Raw genomic sequence first — 23,109 nt, 5'->3', positions numbered from 1 at the left:
CTACGGGCTCCCAGACCCTATGTGTTTTACTGCTAGAATCATCTTCCAAAGCTAAGCTCTGATCAGCGACTCTCCTCAAAAGCCTTCAAAGACCCTCTGCTGCTTACAGAATAAGGTCCACACCCCTGTCTCTACCCTTACCTACCAGCCTCAGTTCCCCTCACTGACCCCACTTCATACCGACAAGGCCTCCAAACCAAACCACCAATGACCTCCCCACCACCCCTCCGCCTCCCCAGTGCTGCCACATCTTCTCAGAATGCTCCCATCCACAAATCCAGGCGTTTTCGTCTCTAACAGTGCCTCCTCCAGGAACTTCCTGATTTCCAAGCCCCAAATCAGTCTCCTCCTTCCTGCCAACAATCACAATAAAAGCACCCCTTCCTCCTCCAAGGTACGTGCGGCTTTCCCTCCCTGGCCACAGTTATCTGTGGGCCTGTCATTTCTTCCGCTGTCACCATTCTCAGCCCTGCCTTGGGTACATTGCTCCAGGACTGATGAATATACAAATATAGATGCACTGACATCCCCTCACTGCAGATAAAGAAGCACACTCCCAGGGGCACCTGGGTGGCTCAGTCGGTTAGGCGTCTGACTTCAGCTCAGGTCATGATCTCACGGTCTGTGAGTTCGAGCCCCGTGTCGGGCTCTGTGCTGACAGCTCGGAGCCTGGAGCCTGCTTCAGATTCTGTGTCTCCCTCTCTCTCTGCCCCTCCCCCATTCATGCTCTGTCTCTCTCTGTCTCAAAAATAAATAAACGTTAAAAAAAAAATTAAAGGGGCGCCTGGGTGGCACAGTCGGTTAAGCGTCCGACTTCAGCCAGGTCACGATCTCGCGGTCCGTGAGTTCGAGCCCCGCGTCGGGCTCTGGGCTGATGGCTCAGAGCCTGGAGTCTGTCTCCGATTCCGTGTCTCCCTCTCTCTCTGCCCCTCCCCCATTCATGCTCTGTCTCTCTCTGTCCCAAAAATAAATAAACGTTGAAAAAAAAAATTAAATTAAAAATTAAAAATTAAAAAAAAAAAAGAAAAGAAGCACACTCCCTACAGGATAGGGCTTCTAAGGAAAAGGAGTTTCTTACACAGGAACCTTCAGTGTGTTCCCTTTGGAAGCCGCCCTCCTAGAAATAAATCCCAGAGTGATCCATTCCTAAATAAACTATGGCAGCTTCCCTAGGCTGTAAATCCTCTCCCACATTTCGTAGCTATAAGAATTAAATGGAATAACCTATATAAAAAGTGCCTAGCACCATTCTTTGGCACATCAAAAATTCTTAAGAAATCTTTATATCTGGGGTGCCTGGGTGGTTCATTCAGTTAAGCGTCCAACGTCGGCTCAGGTCATGATCTCACCATTCGTCGGTTCGAGCGCTGCATCGGGCTCTGTGCTGACAACTCAGAGCCTGGAGCCTGCTTCGGATTCTGTGTCTTCCTCTCTCTCTCTGCCCCTCCCCTGCTCACACTCTGTCTCTCTCTCTCTCTCTCTCTCTCTCTCTCTCAAAAATAAACATTAAAAAAAAATTTTTTTTTTAATCTTTATTTTTGAGAGAGAGAGACAGAGTGTGAGTGGGAGGGGCAGAGAGGGAGGGAGACATAGAATCTGAAGCAGGCTCCAGGCTCTGAGCTGTCAGCACAGAACAGAGCCAGACGCGGGGCTTGAACCCACGAACTGCAAGATCATGACCTGAGTCAAAGTCGGACACTCAACCGACTGAGCCATTCAGGCGCCCCCCCAAAAAAATTTAAAAAAAAAAGGAAATATATATTTCCTATGATTGCCTTCTTTCCCTCAGGGGAAGGGACCATGCCCTAGTCTGTATGTAACACTGCTGAGGAAGACACAACCCAGTCCCCAGGCATCCAGGAAGAACCCACCATTCATAGTCCTCTCGGGTGCAGGAGCAGTTGGACACGACCACGGGCCGGTCAAAGTCCTCTCCGTTAAAGCACGTCGCGTGGGGAGTCCTCCGTTTGAACACAGTCTTGTGTCCCAGCAAACACTCGTTGCCCCGCTCATCAGACGGTGACCACAGCTTGTAGTCATTCTCCGTGCAGGGAACCCCTGAGGAAAAGGAAACGCGGCATGAAGCGTCCGAGGGACACCCACATGGGCCTTCCTGTCCTCCCCGCCCCTCAGCCCCGCCACCCACGTCCCGCTCATCCCGGTGATTCTCAGCGGGCACGCAGACCTCGGGAACTGTCCCAAGCCTCTGATCACCTTGCTCTGATGCCAGAAGGCACCCAGGCAAATGAAAACGGTACCGCCTGAAACACAGACGTTCGTCTGAGAAATCTGGGAAGAAGCAAGCCACCTTTGGCACCCTCTAAACTTCTGAAATATTTTAGCAGATTCTGCAGTGCCTTCTAGAAATGGGTATCAGAGGTGCCTATCCCCCAGGGAGTTACACCGAATCGTTGGTAGATGGTGTCACCCAGGGGTGTTGTCTCCTGCCTTTCTGGGGGGGTAGGGTGGGCACACCTGGAAGGAATGGCCCGAGAGCAACAGAGTCCGCTGTCACTGCTTGGAAGAAAGTTCGTGGAAGATTCACGGAAGGAGGGGCTGAGAAATGGTAAGACAACCTGGACGGTCACTCCATCCACCCGTACTCACTTGGAATTTAAGCAGAGTGGCTTCTATGGGAATTCCAAAGTATACCTACGTTTATACTGGTACTCTGCGTCTTTTTTATAGATGTGTCAGATTGCATGCTGCCTGAAACTGATGAACAGCCGTCAACTCAATGCCATTCAAATCAGCAACTACTTATTAATCCCTGGCCGCAAGGCTCTCCCCGCCTGTTCAGTGGGCGGAAAATACAGAATGCACAAGACACGTTCTTCTTTCTAAGACCCTTGTAATCTAGTCGATGGGGAATGATATAAACAGGGTGACAGACACAAGTTTTAATTCACAGCGTGAGGGGTGGGCTTATGTTCTGGACACGGACGAGAGGCGGCGGGGGGGGGGGTCCTCTGGCTGGGATATTAGCGGCCAAGTGCATTGGATCCTGAGACCGTGAAAAGGATCTCGACTAGGAGAAATGGAATGGGTAGCAGAGGGGATGTTCCAGATAGTTGGAATGATGTCGGCTGAGGCAGAAGGGGGAGGAAAGAGTAGGGCTGCAGAGGGAACGGGGGAGGAAGAAAGACTCTGGATTACACTTCTCCCTGCTTACTTACACATCCTGTGCCTACACTAGCAGACGGCAGATGAGATCCTAGACGGCTGAGAGGTCCCTGCATCATGGGGCACACTGCCATTCACACGGGAGTCACCCGCTGAGTCTGTCAAAGCAGAACTGCTGATGTGGAGGGATGTTTTTCATTTACTCACCTGTTCAACGCACACACACGCAGACCTACTATGCGCCAGCGACTAGACAGGAAGTGAGGATACAAGACATAACACCTGCTCCTACTAAGAACTGTCTGAGTAACTACCTCTGTATTTCCCAACTGGTTACTGCATACGTGTCCGTCTCCTTCAACGGCTACAGACTCTCTCGAGTACAGAGTGTCGAAGCCGATGCCCTGGTCAACAAATATCTCCATGAAGAGGGCCGAGGAGGCAGCGGCTTACCCAAGGCACCCGTGGCATTGACCTGCAGGATCAGCCAGCTGTGCACATTCTCCTTGTTGGAGCCAAAGATGGTGAAGACAGTGCTCTTCTCGCCGGGTTCCGTGAGGAGCCCGTACACAAACACTGGGCTCTCGGAGAAGATGAACGTTTTCCAGGTCTCCCCTTCGTTGGTACTGTATCTGCCAAGGACGAGTAAGAGGATTCTTACTTGCAGTTAAAGTCTCTAGGGCAAGGGCTTGGTTTCCAGGTAACATTCACTAGTGATAAGAGCCAGGACTCTCTGGAGGAACAGCCGGAGCAGGGAACCTTCAAGGCTGTGCCAGAAAGCAAGGACGTGCTAAGAGACTAACGGAGTCAGTGCAAAGGGACACAGCAGCCAGCCTGATGGAGCTCCTACTGGCCAATTTGGGAAAATCTGAACATAAAAACAGAAAAATGACAGTAACAGATTATATACCCAATAGAAATACGACAGGGGTCTCCGAATGATGCTGAAAGAGAAAAGGGAAGCAGGAAGATGTTTTTCTTATGTTACAATGCTACCCGATGCATATTGAAAACAATGACAGCATGAGAAAAACGACCATCCCATAACCCGCACTGTAATGACCGAGTCAGGCAAAGAAGACCACTGAATGCTACAACCACATGGTTCATGTGGGGACCACGGTGTTCGCATCAACCCACAGATGAGTCATTCGCTGCAAATGGGGAAATGCAATCTTACAATGGATTAAGAGTCACAACTGTCACCAAAGTTAGCGTCACTAACAATGGGACAACCTGACGTCACGTGCCTCCCGGATAAAGCGTTGAGAGTATCATCTACGTGCCGTTCTGTCCAACCGGACAAATCCAGAACGTGGGACGGTCTCCGTGGCCACTGGTCGGGATTCCTCCGACACAAAACTGAGGCCGTGAAAAACTTAACAAACCAACCAGGAAAGGCGGAAGGCTGGTTACAAAGAGACTAAAGAGGTGTTAACGACCACACGCCATGTGTAAACCTTGACTGCATCCCAGACCGGTGGGGGAAGGCAGCTGTAAGCAGCTTGGGACAACCGAGAAAATATAAATACAGTGTGTAAGGGACACTGAGCTCATGTGAATTTCCTTAGATGTGAGAATGGCATTCTGAGTGCATAGGAAAATACCCGTACGTATTGGTGATACATGTTTTAAATATTTAGCTGTGAAGGGGCACGATGGCTACAACTTTCTTTCAAATGGCTCAGCAAGGGGCACCTGGGTGGCTCAGTAGGTTAAGCGTCCAACTCTTGATTTCAGCCCAGGTCATGATCTCACAGCTTGTGAGTCTGAGCCCCGCATCAGGCTCTGCACTGACAGCATTGAGTCTGCTTGGGATTTACTCTGCCCCTACCCCGCTCATGTTCATGCTCTCTCTCTCAAAATAAATATTTTTTTTTAAAAAACCCACAAATGACAAAAGGATAAACACATAGACAGACAGGCAGGTAGGATGAATAGATGACAGAAGTAAAGCAAACTGGCAAATATTAGCAACTGGTGATTCTGGGCAAACTTCTGTGGGTGTCCTTTATACAATTCTTCCGCCTTTTCCCGCGGTCTGACAGATTTTTAAGGTGGAGGAAAAATATGTCCAGAGAAAAGTCTCCAAGGAGGACTTGTTCTTGCTAGAGCCGAACGAGAAAGCAAGCTCTTTAAAGAAATAGGCAGCACTGACATAACTGTGCTGATTTTTCATGATCTTTTGTATTGAGGGGGAGGGGAGGCGCAGAGGGAGATGGGGAATACCTAACACTTGCTTCGCCTCCCAGGAAGCTGGCCAAGATGCTCAACATGAGAAACCGCTCAGTTAGAGCTCTCTTCAGTGTCAGCTCTCGCTTCTCTCTTAAATCCTACGTGCAAAATTTCTCTTTCTTTCACGTTTCCTGTATTTTTGAGATTTTAGTTTTTCTTCCTCAAAGAATGCTTGACACAAATCTTTTCACAACATCATACAATCCAAACACTCTCTCCCAAATCGAGATGACGACAATGGGTACTTCTGCAAGAGGCCACGGGTTAAATGGGAGGTGGGGAGCGGTGTACAAGGCAACATAAATAAAGAAGGTCAACGAGGACCAAGTGACTCCCCTACGGATCTTCCAAAGAGGAGAAATCCTCATCTGGTTGAACTGCGTTTGGTTGAAGCTGATTTTGAAGCAGATATAGGGATAAGTTAACTCATTCACTCTCCTTGCACCAGTGTGATGAGCTAACGGCTGAGTATCACTTTTAAAGGAAAATGAATGGGAAGAGCTGGCCTATTATCCAGACAGGATGGGAGCTATCAGGGATAACGTTGGAGGTCCATCCATTTGCACACTGCCCCGTAATTCTATTTAGGAGCTCCTTGAACCCCCGATAACCTTAGGAAATGAAGCACCCCATTTCTTGAGAGGTTCCCAGATGACTGATGGGATGACACTTTGATGAGACTGATAAGCAGGTACATGGCCAAGCAGAGCCTTGTATTTGAGAATAAACTGCGCATTTAGAAAACGGTGCTTTTTCCGAGTTTCGGGGAAGAAGCAAGTCACATTACCACTGCAACAGTTAGGGGGACATCTACTCTAGACCAGGTTCTGATCCCCTAAAGAAGAAGATGTATTGATGGGGTGAAAATGACAACAGCCTTGCAAGAAAACAAACCAAGTCACCTGTGTATTCCTACAGTCAGGAAAGACCATCAGAGCCCTAACCTTCAGGACTGGAGGATTCAAAATGTTCAGATAAAACTACACACATAGGGGTGCCTGCGTGGCTCAGTAGGCTAAGCGTCCGACTTGGGCTCAGGTCATGATCTCACAGTTTGGTTTTTTTTTTTTTTTTTGTCTTTTTTGTTTTTTTTTTTTTAATTTTTTTTTAACGTTTATTTATTTTTGAGACAGAGAAAGACAGAGCATGAATGGGGGAGGGGCAGAGAGAGAGGGAGACACAGAATCAGAAACAGGCTCCAGGCTCTGAGCCATCAGCCCAGAGCCCGACGCAGGGCTCGAACTCACGGACCGTGAGATCGTGACCTGAGCTGAAGTCGGACGCTTAACCGACCGAGCCACCCAGGCGCCCCGATGAACTCAGATTTTTAAACATGTTCACAATAAGAAAAGAGCCATACAACCAAAGGCAAAAAAAAATTAAAGAGCAGTACTTATCTGCTAGTTAATTCCCGTTATAATTCTGATGGCAAGTAATCTGCAGCAACCGTGAGCAAACAAACCCAAAATAAGCCAAAGATTATGCTTCAAATTGTAACAATTAGTGATAGATTCGTGAGTCAGTGGGATGGTGGGTGGGTTGCCTAGTAAATTCTACAAAGTATTAGCAAGAAATTCTATAAAGAACCAGAAAGGGATCATCCTTTTGATGGTCACTAGTATAAATAGTAACAATAGAAAGGAGAGAAAAAAGGCAGAACCACTCAATTTCTATTTTGGTTGTATCTTTACCAAGAATGATCTTCAGACTGGACAAGGCAGGAAAAAAAAGACAGGGACGTTAAAAGAAAATGAGTACAAAAGAGAGAACGTTCTAGAGAATAGAAAAAGTTCAAAATATGATGGCAGATAAGAATCTCTAAAAGAATCACAAAGAACAGAGATTCTTGAAGCCCAGAGGAGGAAGAATAGTTTTACTTTCCTAAAGAACATAAAAATGGGGGCGCCTGGGTGGCTCAGTCGGTTGAGCATCCGACTTCAACTCACGCCATGATCTGGTGGTTCATGAGTTCAAACCCCGGCATCAGGCTCTGTGCTGACAGCTTAGAGCCTGGAGCCTGCTTCAGATTCTGTGTCTCCCTCTCTCTCTGCCCCTCCCCCACTCGTTCTCTGTCGCTGTCTCTCAAAGAATAAACAAACATTAAAAAAAAAAAGGAACTAAAAAATGGTTTCAAGAATGGAAACAGCTGATCTGAGAGACCTTAGAAAAGAAGGAAGTCAGGGCTGGGACTCACATGGTTTCACACCCAAGTCACAACACAACAATCGAATCCCACTTCTTTTTCTCAAGGTAATCCTTGATTTGAAGAAGAGGGCAATGATAGAGAACGTTCTTTTTTCATAAGGATCTCTATGGACCACACAGCTAGATAAAATTCACCGCTGGGAAAAACAAGTCCCCGTGTGCTGATTGCCGACATATGGCGTGAACCCAACCCCAAATGAGATCCCTCGTTCCCACACTGCTCCCTGCTTTAGTCAAAGACATGAATAACAATATGGAAGGTCAACCCATCAAATGTGCAAAGCCTACAAGGCTAATTGGACTGATAATGGAATTAATGCCCAAACAGGATTCAAAACACTCTTATCACATCAAAAGAATAAGCAAACATGAGAAAAAAGTTCCACATGTTGTTTCAAAAGCCTACCTGCTCAGACCCAAGATGCAGAAAATCTGGTCTTAAATACCATACAATTTCGCTTCTATGTGGAGTTTAAGAAACAAAACAGGGGCGCCTGGGTGGCGCAGTCGGTAAGCGCCCGACTTCAGCCAGGTCACGATCTTGCGGTCTGTGAGTTCGAGCCCCGCGTCGGGCTCTGGGCTGATGGCTCAGAGCCTGGAGCCTGTTTCCGATTCTGTGTCTCCCTCTTTCTCTCTGCCCCTCCCCCGTTCATGCTCTGTCTCTCTCTGTCCCAAAAATAAATAAACGTTGAAAAAAAAAATTTTTTTTTAAAAAAAGAAACAAAACAGACTGAACACAGGGGAAGGGAAGGAAAAATAAAGTAAGATAAAAACAGGGAAGCAAACCATTAGAGACTCAACTATAGAGAACAAATTGAGGGGTTGCTTGCTGGAGGGGTGGTGGGTGGGGGATGGGCCAAATGGGTGACGGGCACAAGGAGGACGCTTGTTGGGATGAGCACTGGGTGTTATACGTAAGTGATAAACCCCTAAATTCTACACCCGAAACCAACGCTATACGGAAGGAAAAAAAGTAGTGATAATAAAACTACTCTAAGTCGAGATAATGCACTCCATTATTTGCATCAATTACCTTGTGTAAATTACCACGTTAAAAATACCGTGAGGCGTTTCCACGGATGAGAAAACTGAGTCTTCATAAGATAAGTAATTTGCTGAGGTTACCCAGCTAGTGAAGGGTTATACTGCCTTTATCACGAAGTTGCAATACGATTCAAACTGGCTTGGAGGTAAAATTAATTAATTAATTAAAAGAATGCGTTATTTCATGAATGTGAGCAGTCCAACGGCACAAGTCCCCTCGGTACGGCAAAGCTGTCGCTGGGATTCAGTCTGTTTTCTCCACCCCTTGATCATTTTTCCTCTGTGGTCTTCATTCTCAGGCTGCTTTCCTACACGATAGCAAAGAAAGTCACGGGCATCCTGGGTTATGTCTGCGGAGACAGACAGCTACGTACCCCCAGAGGTGCAAGGAAAGGAAAGTATGCTGCATGTTTAACTACCCTAGTTTCCTTCTGGAGTTTCCATTAATGCTGAAGGTGGCATTTCCACCCTACACGCACCTATTCAAAATAAAATCTCATGGCGTCTGGGTGGCTCAGTCGGTTGAGGGTCCAACTCCTGATTCCAGCTCAGATCAAGATCTCACGTCTCATGAGTTCGAGCCGGGCCCCACCTTGGGCTCCACACTGACAGCACAGAGCCCGCTCCGGATTTTCTCCCTCTTTCTCCGTCTCTCTCTCTGCCCCTCCCCTGCTTGCCCGCATGCTCACTCTCTCGCTCTCAAAGTGAATAAACTTTAAAAATACCACTACTACTACGGGGGCATCGGGGTGACTCAGTCGGTTGAGCGTCTGACTGTGGCTCAATCTGTGAGCTCGAGCCCCGCGTCGGGCTCTGTGCTGACAGCTCGGAGCCCCGGAGCCTGCTTCCGATTCTGTGTCTCCCTCTCTCTGCCCCTCCCCCACTCGCGCTCTGTGTCTCTCTCTCTCTCAAAAATAAATGAACGTTAAAAAACTTTTTTAGGGGCGCCTGGGTGGCTCAGTTGGTTGAGCGTCCGACTTCGGCTCAGGTCACGATCTCACGGTCCGTGAGTTCGAGCCCCGCATCGGGCTCTGGGCTGATGGCTCAGAGCCTGGAGCCTGCTTCCAATTCTGTGTCTCCCTCTCTCTCTGCCCCTCCCCTGCTCATGCTCTCTCTGTCTCAAAAATAAATAAACGTTAAAAAAAATTTTTTTTAACTTTTTTAATAAAATAAAAGTACTACTACTAAATATAGTCTCAAGTCAATGATATTACAGTAGTGTGGTATAGTGACGAATGGTGGCTACACTTGTGAGCACAGCAGAACATACAGAGATGCTGAATCACTACGTTGCACACCTGAAACTAATGTAACATCGTAGGTCAACTATACTCAAATAAAAAAATTAAAAGAAAAAAAGAAAAAGAAAATCATGCCTTTAATAAAATCCATAAGAAAAAAAAAATAAAATCTGTAGGTTTCACGGTGAAACTGAACTTAACCTACCGGTAGAGATCACAGCACAGATAGGATCTCAAAAATATGATGCTGAATAGCAGAAGCCAGATAAGAAACACAGGAAATTCTGCTAGCGGCAGAAGTAACCTACAGTGATAAAAATATAATCGGACCATCAGTTGCCTCTAGCTGGGGTGGGGCGGTGGTATTGGAGGAAGGGGCACAGAGGGATTTTCTGGGGTGATGGAAATTTTCTGCATCTTGACGAGGCATCCTCCAGCACTGACCAAACAGTGGATTTACAATCTGAGCATCTCATGGCGTGTAAATGGATATCTCAGTTTCTACAAGATGATTTAGTAGAAGCTAGAAAGGTAGGGAGGCGGTCAGAAGTGTAAAAAGAGTCTTGGGTTCTCACTGGCAGAAACTGGGTGTCCAGAGCTGCGTTGGTGTTCATCCCTGCATGTTGGGGTCAGATCTGGGCCCCACATTTGAAAGCACTGACATCGTGAGGTGGGCTAAAGGAGACCCGGATGGTGAAGGGTCGGGACCCCACAGCATCAGAGGACAGGAACCGGAGCCACCTGCCACGGAATGGGAGACACACAGGAGGCCAGGGAGGGGCCTCAGATCCTGAAAGGTGTTCAGGGGAAGGAGGAAAGGGCCTCTGTGTGCGTCTCCTGGGGGCAGAACTAAGCCTACTCGCTAGAAACCGGAGAGAGGAGAATTGGGGCTCTCTCCGACCTGAGAACCTCCATTCGTAAAGGAATAAATGGATAAAAATGGTGAGCGAATGGAGACATGAACAAACTGTCCCAAAGTGAAATGGAAGCCCCTCGTGATCTGGTAAATTTCCCGTGACTCAAACTATTCAAGGAAACACTGGTGGACTTCCATAAAAATGCTTTCAAGCGCTGGCGGGAGGCCAACCCAGATGACGGACTACGTCCAGATTCCTGCTGGACATCTCCCCTTGGACAGCCCAGAGCAATGCAGCCCACCGTGTCCAAACCCACATTCCTCTGATGGCCTTTCAGGGCCTGCTCCCCTCACTTTCCCCTGCGCCTCTACGAAGGGTCTGATCAGCGTCCCCCGTCATCCTAGTCAAAAGCAGTCCTGCAGACGTTGTCCCCCAAAATGCTCAGTCCCCCCACCAGCTTCCTCTCTCACGTCCACTCTTGCTTCTTTAACGTTCATCCTCCTCAGCTGGCCAGAGCCATCTTTTCCATAACGTGAATCTAGCCCTGTCATTCCCCTACTGAGAACCCTCCAGGCGTTTTTAGGACCCCCGACTTTGAAAGGCAAGTCTGATCTCTCCGGGGAGGCATGGAGGTCCTGCGGCCCCCAGCCCCTACCTACACCGACCTCAATCCCCATGTCTCACGGCCCCCTCCCTGCAGTCTGCATTCTGTTACTACTCGAGCTTACACCTTCCACCCTGGTTCATGCCGGACCTTCTCTGGCCAAGGTCTTTCTAACCCTGAAATGGCACACCAACCTCGCTCAAGCTTCCTCTTCCTTCTCCTTCCTTCTCCCTGGCCCCCATTCTGTGTTCCCACAGCACCGTGTACTCCTTCTACCTTACCCCGCACTCTATTTTCATGACCTGATGTTGTGAGCATCTTCGAGCAGACTGCCCTTTGTCAGAAACGAGCCCTCCTCCTCACTTTCCCGCCCCTGGCAGCTGGCACCTTTCCTGGCACACAGAAGGGGCATTAATTAACATTTGCTAAAGGAAAGTCAATGAACTGCACTGTATTCTTTGAACCCCATCACTCAGTTTCTTAACAATTAACAGGTGATAACACGGGCTTCACTAAAACCCAAAGGCCGAAGAGACCACATGAGGGTTAAAATGAAGCAGGTAGGGATGGCGCTCTCTGCAACCGTCCCAGTAAGTGGTACCCACCCCCCACCACCCCCCCCCGCCTTAATGCTGCCACAAGTGTGCGGGCTAACTGCCATCTCCCACATTCTGGAACCAAAGGGCTGCTTCCAGAACTCAGGTCCAGAAAGACAGCTGCACTGCCGGATGTAATCTTTGCACTGTCTTTTCGGGGCTCCGGGAGGAAAGCCCTATTCAATCAAAAATCTCCTATGAGAGGGGCACCTGGGTGGCTCAGTCGGTTAAGCTTCCGACTTCGGCTCAGGTCATGATCTCACGGTCCGTGAGTTCGAGCCCCGCGTCGGGCTCTGAGCTGATGGCTCAGAGCCTGGAGCCTGCTTCAGATTCTGTGTCTCCCTCTTTCTCTCTGCCCCTCCCCCGTTCATAGTCTGTCTCTCTCTGTCTCAAAAGTAAATAAACGTTTAAAAAAAAATTTTTTTAAAAAAATCTCCTGTGAGGAAAGACGCTTTTGGGCGAGTCCAAAATATTATTAGTAAACTACCAAGAATAGCCTTTTGCTGGCAGGTAAACCTGCCTAGAAGAAATGGAAAATGATCTTGTCCTTCATGATCAAGTCAGCAAACCTGTGTTTGGGTTTTTGTTTTGTTTTGTTTTGTTTTGTTTTATCAGAGTGGAAGAACACAGCAGCCCCTTCTCTGAAAAATACACTGATTATACACAAGAAAACCGTGCATCCCCTGAGCAGGTTCACGGTGACAACGTGCTGATCGAATGAAGCTGAATCCCCAGAAGGGGTTCTTATTTATTCATTTCAGACATGCAGACACAAGAGCAAAAAATACAGGGTTCCACTTCTCGCTCTCAGTTTCAATTAACAATAACAAAGGTAACAGCCTCAGAGGAGAGTCCAGGCAGAAGCTGAACAAGTAATGGCCAACTCTTAAGTTATCTGTGCTAATCAGGGAAAGAAAGACGTGAATAGTTTAAATTTTTTTAATGTATATTTATATTTGAGAGAGAGAGAGGGAGAGAGAGACAGAGCGCAAGCAGGGAAGGGGCAGAGAGAGAGGGAGACACAGAATCTCAAGCAGGCTCCAGGCTCCCACCTGTCAGCACAGAGCCCGACGCAGGGCTCAAACCCCCTGAACCATGAGATTATGACCCCAGCCGAAGCCAGACACTTAAACGACTGAGCCACCCAGGCACCCCAGATGTGAATAATTTAAAAGAACCACCATCAAAACAAGACAAAACAAAAACCTAACTCTTACATTAAGCAATGTTCCAACCTCTGTCCCTACTGAAACTCTTACGAGAGTTCCTGTTGTTCCTGATGATGGCTTTCTTCCCTAAGGCTTTGTGTCAGGAAGCTCCCTTTCGAAACAGGTCCTTCCCCTGGCCTCTCTTTGTAGCTGGCTCAGAGACATAACAGAGCCACAGTGGGCACAGGCAGCTCCTGAATGATGCCTCACTCGCCTCTGCATCCTCCGTACCTAGAACCGCGTCTGGTTCATTGCACGTGTTCAACAAACGTTCGCGTAATTGACGTGAAATGATTATCTAACAGAAATATGCTCGAGTTCCAGCTTGGGCCCTAACTATTGACAAGTCACATTATTTCCTTATGTGAAAAGTGAGGAAGGTAGACTGGGCTAGCCCTGATGCCTCCACCCCCTGCCACTCCTACTTGAGTTCCAGCCATTGCTATTTAGGCAGAGCACTGCGGGAGCGGTCCCCTCAGAGCCGCGCACCTGCCACAGTCCTGCACCCCTTCTGGTTTTATAACTCAGTAAAGAGGGGCGCCGGAGTGGCTCAGTTGGTTAAGCGTCCAACTTCAGCTCAGATCTCACAGTTCATGGGTTCGGGCCCCGTGTCAGGCTCTGTGCTGACAGCTTGGAGCCCGGAGCCTGCTTCGGATTCTGTGCCTTCCCCTCTCCCTGCCCCTCCCCTGCTCGTGCTCTGTCTCTCAAAAACAAATAAATGCTTAAATAAATCGGTAAAGAAATAGGCAATCTTGCAAGACTAAGTGTGCATGACCTATTTATTGAACAATCAAACACTGACTAAGCACCCGCTAGCCTTTACAGAATAGAAATACTGAGCAAAAGACCTTGTTAATGAGTTGAAAAAGTCAGGCATGTAACGAAAGGGTAACTAGCGAGGGACGTCCATATGTGATCAATGCCCAAATAAATAAGACAGCCAATAAATGCTGCGAGACTCAAGGAGAGCGATCACGGTGGTCGGGGAGGCCAGACTTGAAGGGGCCCAACACATCTAGACCTGCAACAGAAATCCTCTGTTCGTGCTCAGGTATCACAGTAAGTCGACACTGCAGTCTGAGGATATGAACTAACTATAGTATCATTTCCTGCTTCTCTTCTGATGAAGCTGATGGCACAGGGTGACAGGTCAAAAGCAAAGAAACAGGAGAAGCAGAAAACAAAACAAAACCACCACTACAACAAAAAACCCAAAAACCAAACCAAACCAAAACAAAAACCTCTGAAAGCAACATCCTAAGTAAATGCCAGGTGGCTACAGAGATTTAGGCCAAGCTCAGACTCATATTCGGGACACATGCACCTGTCACTAGGAGGCCTGAAAATATTCTCGTATTTGCAAGTGCTTTATTTGAGCCACCCATACAGATGCCTCCAAACAACCCGGAGCAATACAAAGGTGCCACAGTGCCCACAAACCCTCAAGTCCACAACCCCGCGGTCACTTTTAAGTGTCTGGGGAAGGCACGGTGATTTTCTGGCAGCAGGTTTATTTTCCTGACCGTGTGCTGCTCCTGCTGGTGCAGCAATGACACTGCGTTCCCGGAGCACGGGTGCACCGACAGATGGTGTGAGAGGACCAGAGTCACGCGAACGGCTTCCGTGAAGCCAGCCCGGAATGCAAATGGAATCTGCAGAGAAGTTAACCTAGGAGAACCAGAAACTGACTCTGCGATCGGACTGCCACTCAAACAATGGCATGGGATGCACAGGAAGCCAAACTGTGTCCCCTACCATATGTCTCACACAGCAGTGCCCCAACCGTCACACCGTTTGTTGGCCTGGGGATCTTAGTCCTGGAGGATGGACTCCTTCCGAGTGAGGGGAAACATCTTATTTGTTTTTAGAGACTCAGTACCCGGCACGATTCAGGTTTGCTAAGCGCGTGAGATGCGAACTGATAATTGATGGATAAATAAATAAGTGGACGGATAGGTAAATAAATGGCAGCTCAAATGTGGGAAGCACAGCGCTCGGTGACTGTCCTCATGGGAGCAAACATCAATCGGAATGCGAAGACAGTGCTGCGCACAAACAGGGCTTCTGCCTCTTGGCTCGAGAGAAGCAGCCGACCAGGGCCATACGGACTGGAGAACAGCCAGACGCCAGGACTTGGCTTCTCTCTGCTTCTTTGAGGCCAGGCTCCTCAGCACAGGGCAAATTCACCACAGGGGAAACCAGACGCTAAGGCCTCTTTTTTCAAACCACCCACCTCTCTCTTGCCGCTGAACCCTGTTTCTAAAAGGAGCAAAGGAAAAGAAGGCTTTCTTCTTTGCATTAAACAAGATGATTAGTGAAGCCTCTCCACCTCCGTTGGTAACACATCTTGTGGGTTCAGCTCAAAACTGGGAGGGCGCCTGGGTGGCTCAGATGGTTGAGCGTCCAACTCTTCATTTTGGCCCAGGTCATGACCTCACGGTCTGTGGGTTCAAGCCCCGTGTCAGGCCCTGTGCTGACAGAGAGGAGCCTGCTTGGGATTCTCTGTCTCCCTCTCTCTCTGCCACTCCTCAATTAGCATGCGTGCATGTGCGCTCTAGCTCTCCCTCTCTCTCTCAAAATAAATAAACTTTCTTTTAATTTTTAACATTTATTTATTTTTGAGAGAGAGGGAGCATGAGCATGAGCAGGGGAGGGGCAGAGAGAGAGGGAGGCGCAGAGAGAGAGGGAGCTGTCAGCACAGAGCCCGATGCGGGGCTGGAACTCACAAACCATGAGATCATGACCTGAGCTGAAATCGGATGCTCAACCAACTGAGCCACAGGCTCATTTTTTTTTAAATAGGGAGAAGTGACAGCCCGTGTGCCCTGACGTAACGTTAACAAAACTAACTTTTGTCCCCACTCAGACAAAAATAATCCAAGTGGTTCCGATAAAAGCAGACTTACGCAGGCAGAGTTTACAGACCCTTGACATTTTTGCTTTTCGGAGCAATACATCTGCAAAGAGTACAGAATGCAATTTAACATGAGTACCAGTCCGGCCTGTCACTAACAGATGTGGGAATCCTTGGCAAGCTACCTTACCTTACTAAGCCTCAGTTTTCTCATTTATAACATGAAGCAGTTAACCCCAAATGTCCCTTCTAGGTCTGTTCCTATGAATCCCAAAACCAAACGGATCACAGCAGAAGTCAACTGATTACCACGTAGAATGCATTCTGAAATGACTAGTCAGGTACTATTATCATTTATCGACTGTTTTTATTATCACTCATTCTGTGTCACACACAGAGCAAAGAAAGACAAGTTAAAGTCCCTAGTTAATTGTTTGGTCATTATTAATTTACATTTATAGAGAGCTGTCCTTTGTAGGCTCAATAAAATTATTTCATCTGTTCCTTATGATACCCCCTTGAGATAGGAAGGGCAGATTATCATCCCCCTATTAGAAATGGGGGTTTATTACGCTGAGGTCATAAACTGTGCCGTCAACAATCTAGGGCTGTAGAGAGATAATCCGCTTATAATCACAGACTTAAATTTTGGGGAGTACAGCGTGACGTTAAAAGAAAAAGCTTCATCGGAAACACTTACTTCAGCTCATTGGTTTCCATGCCCTGGGCGATGGCCATGATGATGCCGCCATGATCTCCCCAAGTATAGTAGTGAGGTCCAGGAAGTGCCTAAAGAGGAAAAGCCAGCGCTGATGCCACCGCTGTGGAGGTGACTGGGCAGAAACCATGCACGCCACACAGGCACACACATACACGGGCACACACACTGAAAACGCAGCAGCAACACCAACCACTTGAATACAATGTTTTGGTTTTCAGGGCACATTCACATCCGTTACCTCGTTTGTTCCACGCGACCCTGGGATAGGACAGCAAGTTCTCATATCCTAATTTTTTTTTTTCGCAAATGAAGAAAGTAGGGTTCATATTAAAGGGGCTGACTATAAACAGTAGAGGCAGGAGTCAAACCCAAATCTACTCTCACCAACCAGAGATTAAAAATTAACCAACTGGAGGGGCGCCTGGGTGGCTCAGTCAGTTGAGCGTCCAACTGCGGCTCAGGTCACGATCTTGCGGTTTGTGAGTTCGAGCCCCGCGTCGGGCTCTGTGCTGACAGCTCAGGGCCTGGAGCCTGCTTCGGATTCTGTGTCTCCCTCTGTCTCTGTCCCTCCCCTGCTCACGTTCTGTCTCTCTCTTTCTCTCAAAAATAAATAAACATTTAAAAAAAATTTAACAATTAACCAACTGGAGTTTGAATTCTACCGTGATTATATAAACCCACAGCACTCCATCGTCCCTGCCAATTACAACTGAAAACTTTGAACAAGACACAAAAATCAGCTGCCCAAGGATGCTGAAAAGTAAACAAAATCAGGTGGCTTGTGTAGGGGACTTAAAAACCTGAGAAGCTACCATAAGGTTGGGGTTCCCTGGTATGGCTTTGCCCCAAGGGAAAGTGCCAGTCGTGGAATACCTCAGTCCCAGATGGATGGTTAAACCTTCAGGAGAAACTGTTTCTGCCTAAGGAATCAGGAAACGAAGCCACTACAGGCATGGGAGAATGTGGATGAAATCCCAGAGGGGAAAGTGTCAAACAAGTAAATCCTCTAATTCTGTGTATATGAACTCATGCCCAACCCCTAAACTAAACATGTGTGCAGCAGGACCTAAACCAGCACAGCAAAGGTTTAGCGAATGGAACGGAGATTTTAACTGCCACCCTCAGAATACAAAAAGGAAGCTCAAGTCTGAATCTGAGCAGATTTACTACATGCTAAAACAAAAATATCGACGTTCCTCCAGTAGATTTTATTCCACACATCTCATTCACATGTCCAGCACACAATCCAAAATTAATCAACATGCAAGCATACCGATAAAACGCGTCCAATTCTCAAGGGAAAAGACAATCAACGGGGCCAACACCAAGGTGATTCAAATGCCAGAATAACCGAAGACTTTAACGATCATAACTCTATCTCATGAGTTAAAGGAAAACACACTTGAAATGAACAAAAGACATGAATTCTTCCCAGAGAAGTGGAAACTCTTTTTTAAGGAAAGAATTTTAGAACAGAAAAATCTAACATCTGAAGTAACAAATTCACTAATGGGCTCAACAACAGAATGGAAATGACAGAGGAATTGGTGAACTTGACAATAAGTATAGAAGAGTAGAAATTATGCATCCTAAAGAGCACACCAGGGGCGCCTGGGTGGCTCAGTCGACTTCGGCTCAGGTCATGATCTCACATCTCGTGAGTTCGAGCCCTCTGGCAGGCTCTGTGCTGACAGCTCAGAACCTGGAGCCTGCTTCGGATTCTGTGCCTCCCTCTCTCTCTGCCCCTCCCAGCTCGCACTCTGTCTCTCTCTCAAAAATAAACAAACATAAAAAACATTTTCAAATTAAAAAAAAGAAAAGAACACACAAAAAAAGATTGAAAAGAAAAAAGCTTCACAGACAGGGAGGACAATAATAAAAGGTCTAAGCATGTGTAACTGGAGTCCAAGAATAACAGGAAAAAGGGACTAGAGCAGGGAAAAAAAAAATTGAGGAAATAATGGCTGAAACTTTCCCATATGTGGTGAAAAACATACATTCACATACTCAAGATCAGCATACCCACACAGGACAAACGCAAAGAAAACCACATCTAGATATATCACAAGAAAACTGCTGAAAACCAAAGATAAGGAAAAAAACATTGAAGCATTTACACAAAATGACGCATTGCATACAGGAAACTGGAAACTAAAATGACTACAGATTTCTCATAAGAAACCAGGGAGGCAAGAAGATAGTGGCACGTCTTTAAAGCACTGAGAGAAAATTACTGTCAAACCAGAATTCTATATCCAGCACACATATCCTCCAGGAAGGAAAGCGAAATATAGAGATTCTCAAATGAAGGAAAACCAAGAAAATGCGTAGCCAATAGGTCTGCTCAACAAAAAATGCTAAAGGAGTTTCTTGAGGCCGTAGGGAAACCTATCAGGGGCTTACAGGGATTCTCGGGAATGAAGAAAGGGTAAAAGAAATAACCTGGGTAAATATGAGAGACTGTTTTTTTCCCCCTTGAACTCTTTAAAACTGGTATTAAAACTGGTATTTAAAAACAACTAAAGCAAAAAGAAGCAAAAACACTGTCTTACAGTGTTTTAATGTATCTCGATGGGATACACAGAATAATAACAAAAAGGTCAGGAAAAGAGAAAGGGACTTACGTGCTTACAAGGTTTCTAAATTTTAGGTTAGGTGTAACATTATGTTAAGAGCAATGTTAATTCAAAAAAGACCATGAAAGATTAAATATGCATGTTGTCATCCTCAGAGTAACCGCTAAAAAAATACAAAGAGAGGCACCTGGGTGGCTCAGTTGGTTAAGAAACCGACTCTTGCTTTTGGCTCAGGTCATTATCTCATGGTTCCTGGGTTCAAGCCCCACGTCAGGCTCCACACTAATAGGGTGGGGCCTGCTTGGGATTCTATCTATCCCTCTCTCTCTCTGCCCCTCCCATGTTCTCTCAAAATAAATAAATTATTTAAAAAATATAAAGAAATATAATAAAAAAGACAATACCTAAATAAAAGTAGAATGCCAAAACTATCTAAATAATATTAAAAAGGCAGTAAAGGAAGAACAGAGAAATAAATAATAAAGATCATATATACATACATAAAATCCTGGACCTAAATCCAACTATATCAATAATTATGTTAAATGGTAACAGTCTTGGGCACCTGGGTGGCTCAGTCGGTTAAGCTCGGGTCTTGATCTCAGGGTCATGAGTTCAAGACCTGCATTGGGTTCCACACCCAATAAATAAAATAAGTAAATAAATAAAATGGTGAACTTTATGGTATGTGAATTACATCTCAACTTTAAAGGGGACCATTAAAAAATATTCTGAACTGAGTGACAGCAAAATTATAACATCTCTAAAATTTGTGGCCATAGCTAACAGAGTATTTAGAGGAAAACTTACAGCTTTAAATGTTTCTATTAGGAAAAACATCTAAAATCAGTGACCTAAAGTTACACCAAAAAAACTACAAGAAGAAAAGCAAAGTAAATCCAAAGTAAGTAACGTTAAAGACAATACTAAAGAGCAGAAATCAACAAAAGAAAGAACAGAGACAAAGCCAAAAGCATGTTCTTTAAAACGATCAACAATATTGACAAACCAGTAACTAAACTAATAAAAGCAAAATAGAGGGGCGCCTGGGTGGTGCAGTCGGTTAAGCGTCGGACTTCAGCCAGGTCACGATCTCGCGGTCCGTGAGTTCGAGCCCCGCGTCGGGCTCTGGGCTGATGGCTCGGAGCCTGGAGCCTGTTTCCGATTCTGTGTCTCCCTCTCTCTCTGCCCCTCCCCCGTTCATGCTCTGTCTCTCTCTCTCTGTCCCAAAAATAAATAAACGTTGAAAAAAAATTTTAAAAGCAAAATAGAAAAAACACACACACATTATCAATATCAGGAATGAAAACAGGTTATCACCACAGATCCTACAGACATTTAAAAAAATTAAAAAATACCTTGAGTCATTGTAACCCAATAAATTCAGTAACTTAGCTGAAACTCACCAAGACGGACACAAGTCGTAGAAAATCTGAATAGTTCTCTATCTGCCAGAGAAACTGAATTTCTAACCAAAACATTCCCAAGAAGTCTCCCAAGAATAAAAATGTGCTACTAAAAATAAATTTGAAAAAAATTTAAAAAATAAAAAATAATAAAAAAAAAAAAACCACAGAAGACGACTCTAGGTCGAGATACATTCACTGGTTAATTATTCAAGAAAAAACAACACCACCACTTTTACATAAAAGAGGAATCACTGCTCAACTTGTTCTATGACACCAGCCCAACCCTAATTCCAAAACTTGAAAAGACATTAAAAAAAAAAAAAAAAAAAAAACAAAGCAGACCAATCTCTCTCTCGTGAATAATGTAAAAATCTGTAACAAAGTATTAGCGACTCAAACCTAACCTTATATGATAAGGATAAAATATCGGGGCGCCTGGGTGGCTCAGTTGGTTGAGCGTCCGACTTTGGCTCAGGTCATGATCTCACGATTCATTAGTTCGAGCCCCGCGTCGGGCTCTGTGCGGGCAGCTCGGAGCCTGGAGCCTGCTTCGGATTCTGTGTCTCACTCTCTCTCTCTCTCTGCCCCTCCCCAGCTTGCACTCTGTCTCTCCCTCTCTCAAAAATAAATGAACATTAAAAAAAATTTTTAATCAGGATAATATATCATAATGAAATCGAGTTTATCCCAGTAATTCGAGATTAGTATAATACTCAAGAATCAAACAATGTAAATACCATATCATATATGTGATGGTACGATAATGAAAAAAATTATGTACTTTGGTCTTCATTCCCAGCTCCTGGTCAGAGCTCTTAAAAACCTTGTAACTTCCTGACTGATGGGAGTGATGTGTATCTTATATATCCTATATCCCTTAGAACTTCCTAGATGATAAGAGAGTCCTTTGTTCTAATAAGGTGACTCTCGGTGGACCCCTGGACAGTACAGGGGCTGGCTACCAGGAAAGCTAAACACGATTAGAAGCCTGAAACTTTCAGCCCCACCCCATCCCCTGGGGAAAGGACAGAGGGCTGGAGAGTCTAAGTTCATAATCAATCATGCCTAAATGATGAAGCCACCATTAAAAAAAACATCCCTGGGGCTCCTGGGTGGCTCAGTCAGTTGAGTATCTGACTCAGGTCATGATCTTGCAGTCCATGAGTTGGGAGCCCCACGTCGGGTTCTGTGCTCACAGCTGGGAGCCTGGGGCCTGTTTCAGATTCTGTGTCTCCCTCTCTCTCTGTCCCTCCCCCGCTCATGCTCGCTCATGCTCGCTCTCTCTCTCTCTCTCTCTCTCTCTCTCTGTTTCAAAAATAATGTTAAAAAAAAAACAATTTAAAAAAAAAAAATAAAATTTAAAAAATCCCCTAAACTGAAAGATGTGAAGAGCTCCCAGGTTGATGGAGACATCCACATGCTGGGAGGCTGGCACATCTCACCTCCATGAGGACAGAAGCTCCTAGCTCAGGACCCTTCTGGACCTTGCCCTATGCACCTTTTCATCCAGCTACTCATCTGTAGCCTTTGTAATATCCTGCATAATAAACTGATGGACGTAAGTAAATATTTCCTTGAATTCTGTCAGCCATTCTAGCAAATTATGGAACCCAAGAAGTTTGCGGGGCGGGGGGGGGGTGGTTCATAGGAACATCCTATTTATAAGCTGCTCAGTCAGGAGAATAAGTGACAACCTGTACCTTGCAATTAGCATGAGAGGTGAGGTGGGGTGGGGCTCAGTCTCAGGAGACTGAACCCTTAACCTGTGGGGTCTGTGGTGACTCCAGCTAGCTGGAGTGTAGGACTCAAGTGTAGGACATGACTCAAGTGTAGGACATACAGTTGGTGTCCAGAGAATTGGAGAATTGCTCCTTGTGAGGGGAAACTCCCCCAACGTTGGGTGTCACCAGTATTCTGAGGGGCGCCTGGGTGGCTCAGTCAGTTAAGCATCTGACTCGTGATTTTGGCTGGGTGATCTCACAGTTCATGGTTTCAAGCTCTGAGTCGGGCTCTGTGCGGACAGTGTGGAGCCTGCTTGGGATTCTCTCTTTCTCCTTCTCTCTCTGCCCTTCCCCTGCTTGTGATCTCTCTCTCTCTCTGTCTTTCTCTCTCTCTCCCTCAAAATAAATAAATAAACTTTCAAAAAATGGTCCTTCAAATCTCTTTTTAAAAAGTATTCTGGGACACCTGGATGGCTCAATCAGTTAAGCATCCGACTCTTGAATTCCGTTCAACAATTAAGTAATGGCGCCAGGGCTATCCCAGCCCAAAGCCTGTGCTGCCCCTGCTCTGTCTTGCCACTTCATCTTCTCCCATAAACCCACCCACTCATGCAGATTCTGTGGGACAAGGAGGGGCGGCGGGTGCTCAGGAGACTGGCCCTAGACCCGGTCCAGCCACTGTGCGGGGGCCTCAGTCTCATCGTCGATGCTGACA

At 46.3% G+C, this 23,109-nt stretch overlaps 1 protein-coding gene across 4 annotated transcripts in view; it reads right to left on the bottom strand.

Moving 5' to 3' along the window:
- Positions 1-23,109, bottom strand: part of SORL1 (sortilin related receptor 1) — a 172,299-nt gene that overhangs the window by 80,925 nt on the left and 68,265 nt on the right. For all 4 annotated transcript variants that reach the window (XM_023239202.2, XM_023239203.2, XM_023239204.2 and 1 more), the window contains 3 exons: positions 16,668-16,756; positions 3,577-3,755; positions 1,872-2,058 (listed from right to left, as the gene is read on the bottom strand). In XM_023239202.2, coding sequence (XP_023094970.1) covers positions 1,872-2,058; positions 3,577-3,755; positions 16,668-16,756 — 455 coding nt within the window. The remainder of the gene's footprint in view (positions 1-1,871; positions 2,059-3,576; positions 3,756-16,667; positions 16,757-23,109) is intronic.

Source organism: Felis catus, chromosome D1 (assembly GCF_018350175.1).
Source record: "Felis catus isolate Fca126 chromosome D1, F.catus_Fca126_mat1.0, whole genome shotgun sequence".
Classification (NCBI taxonomy): Eukaryota; Metazoa; Chordata; class Mammalia; order Carnivora; family Felidae; genus Felis; species Felis catus.
The sequence above is the reverse complement of the archived record's forward strand: the minus strand, read 5'-3'. Positions and strand labels throughout refer to the sequence as shown.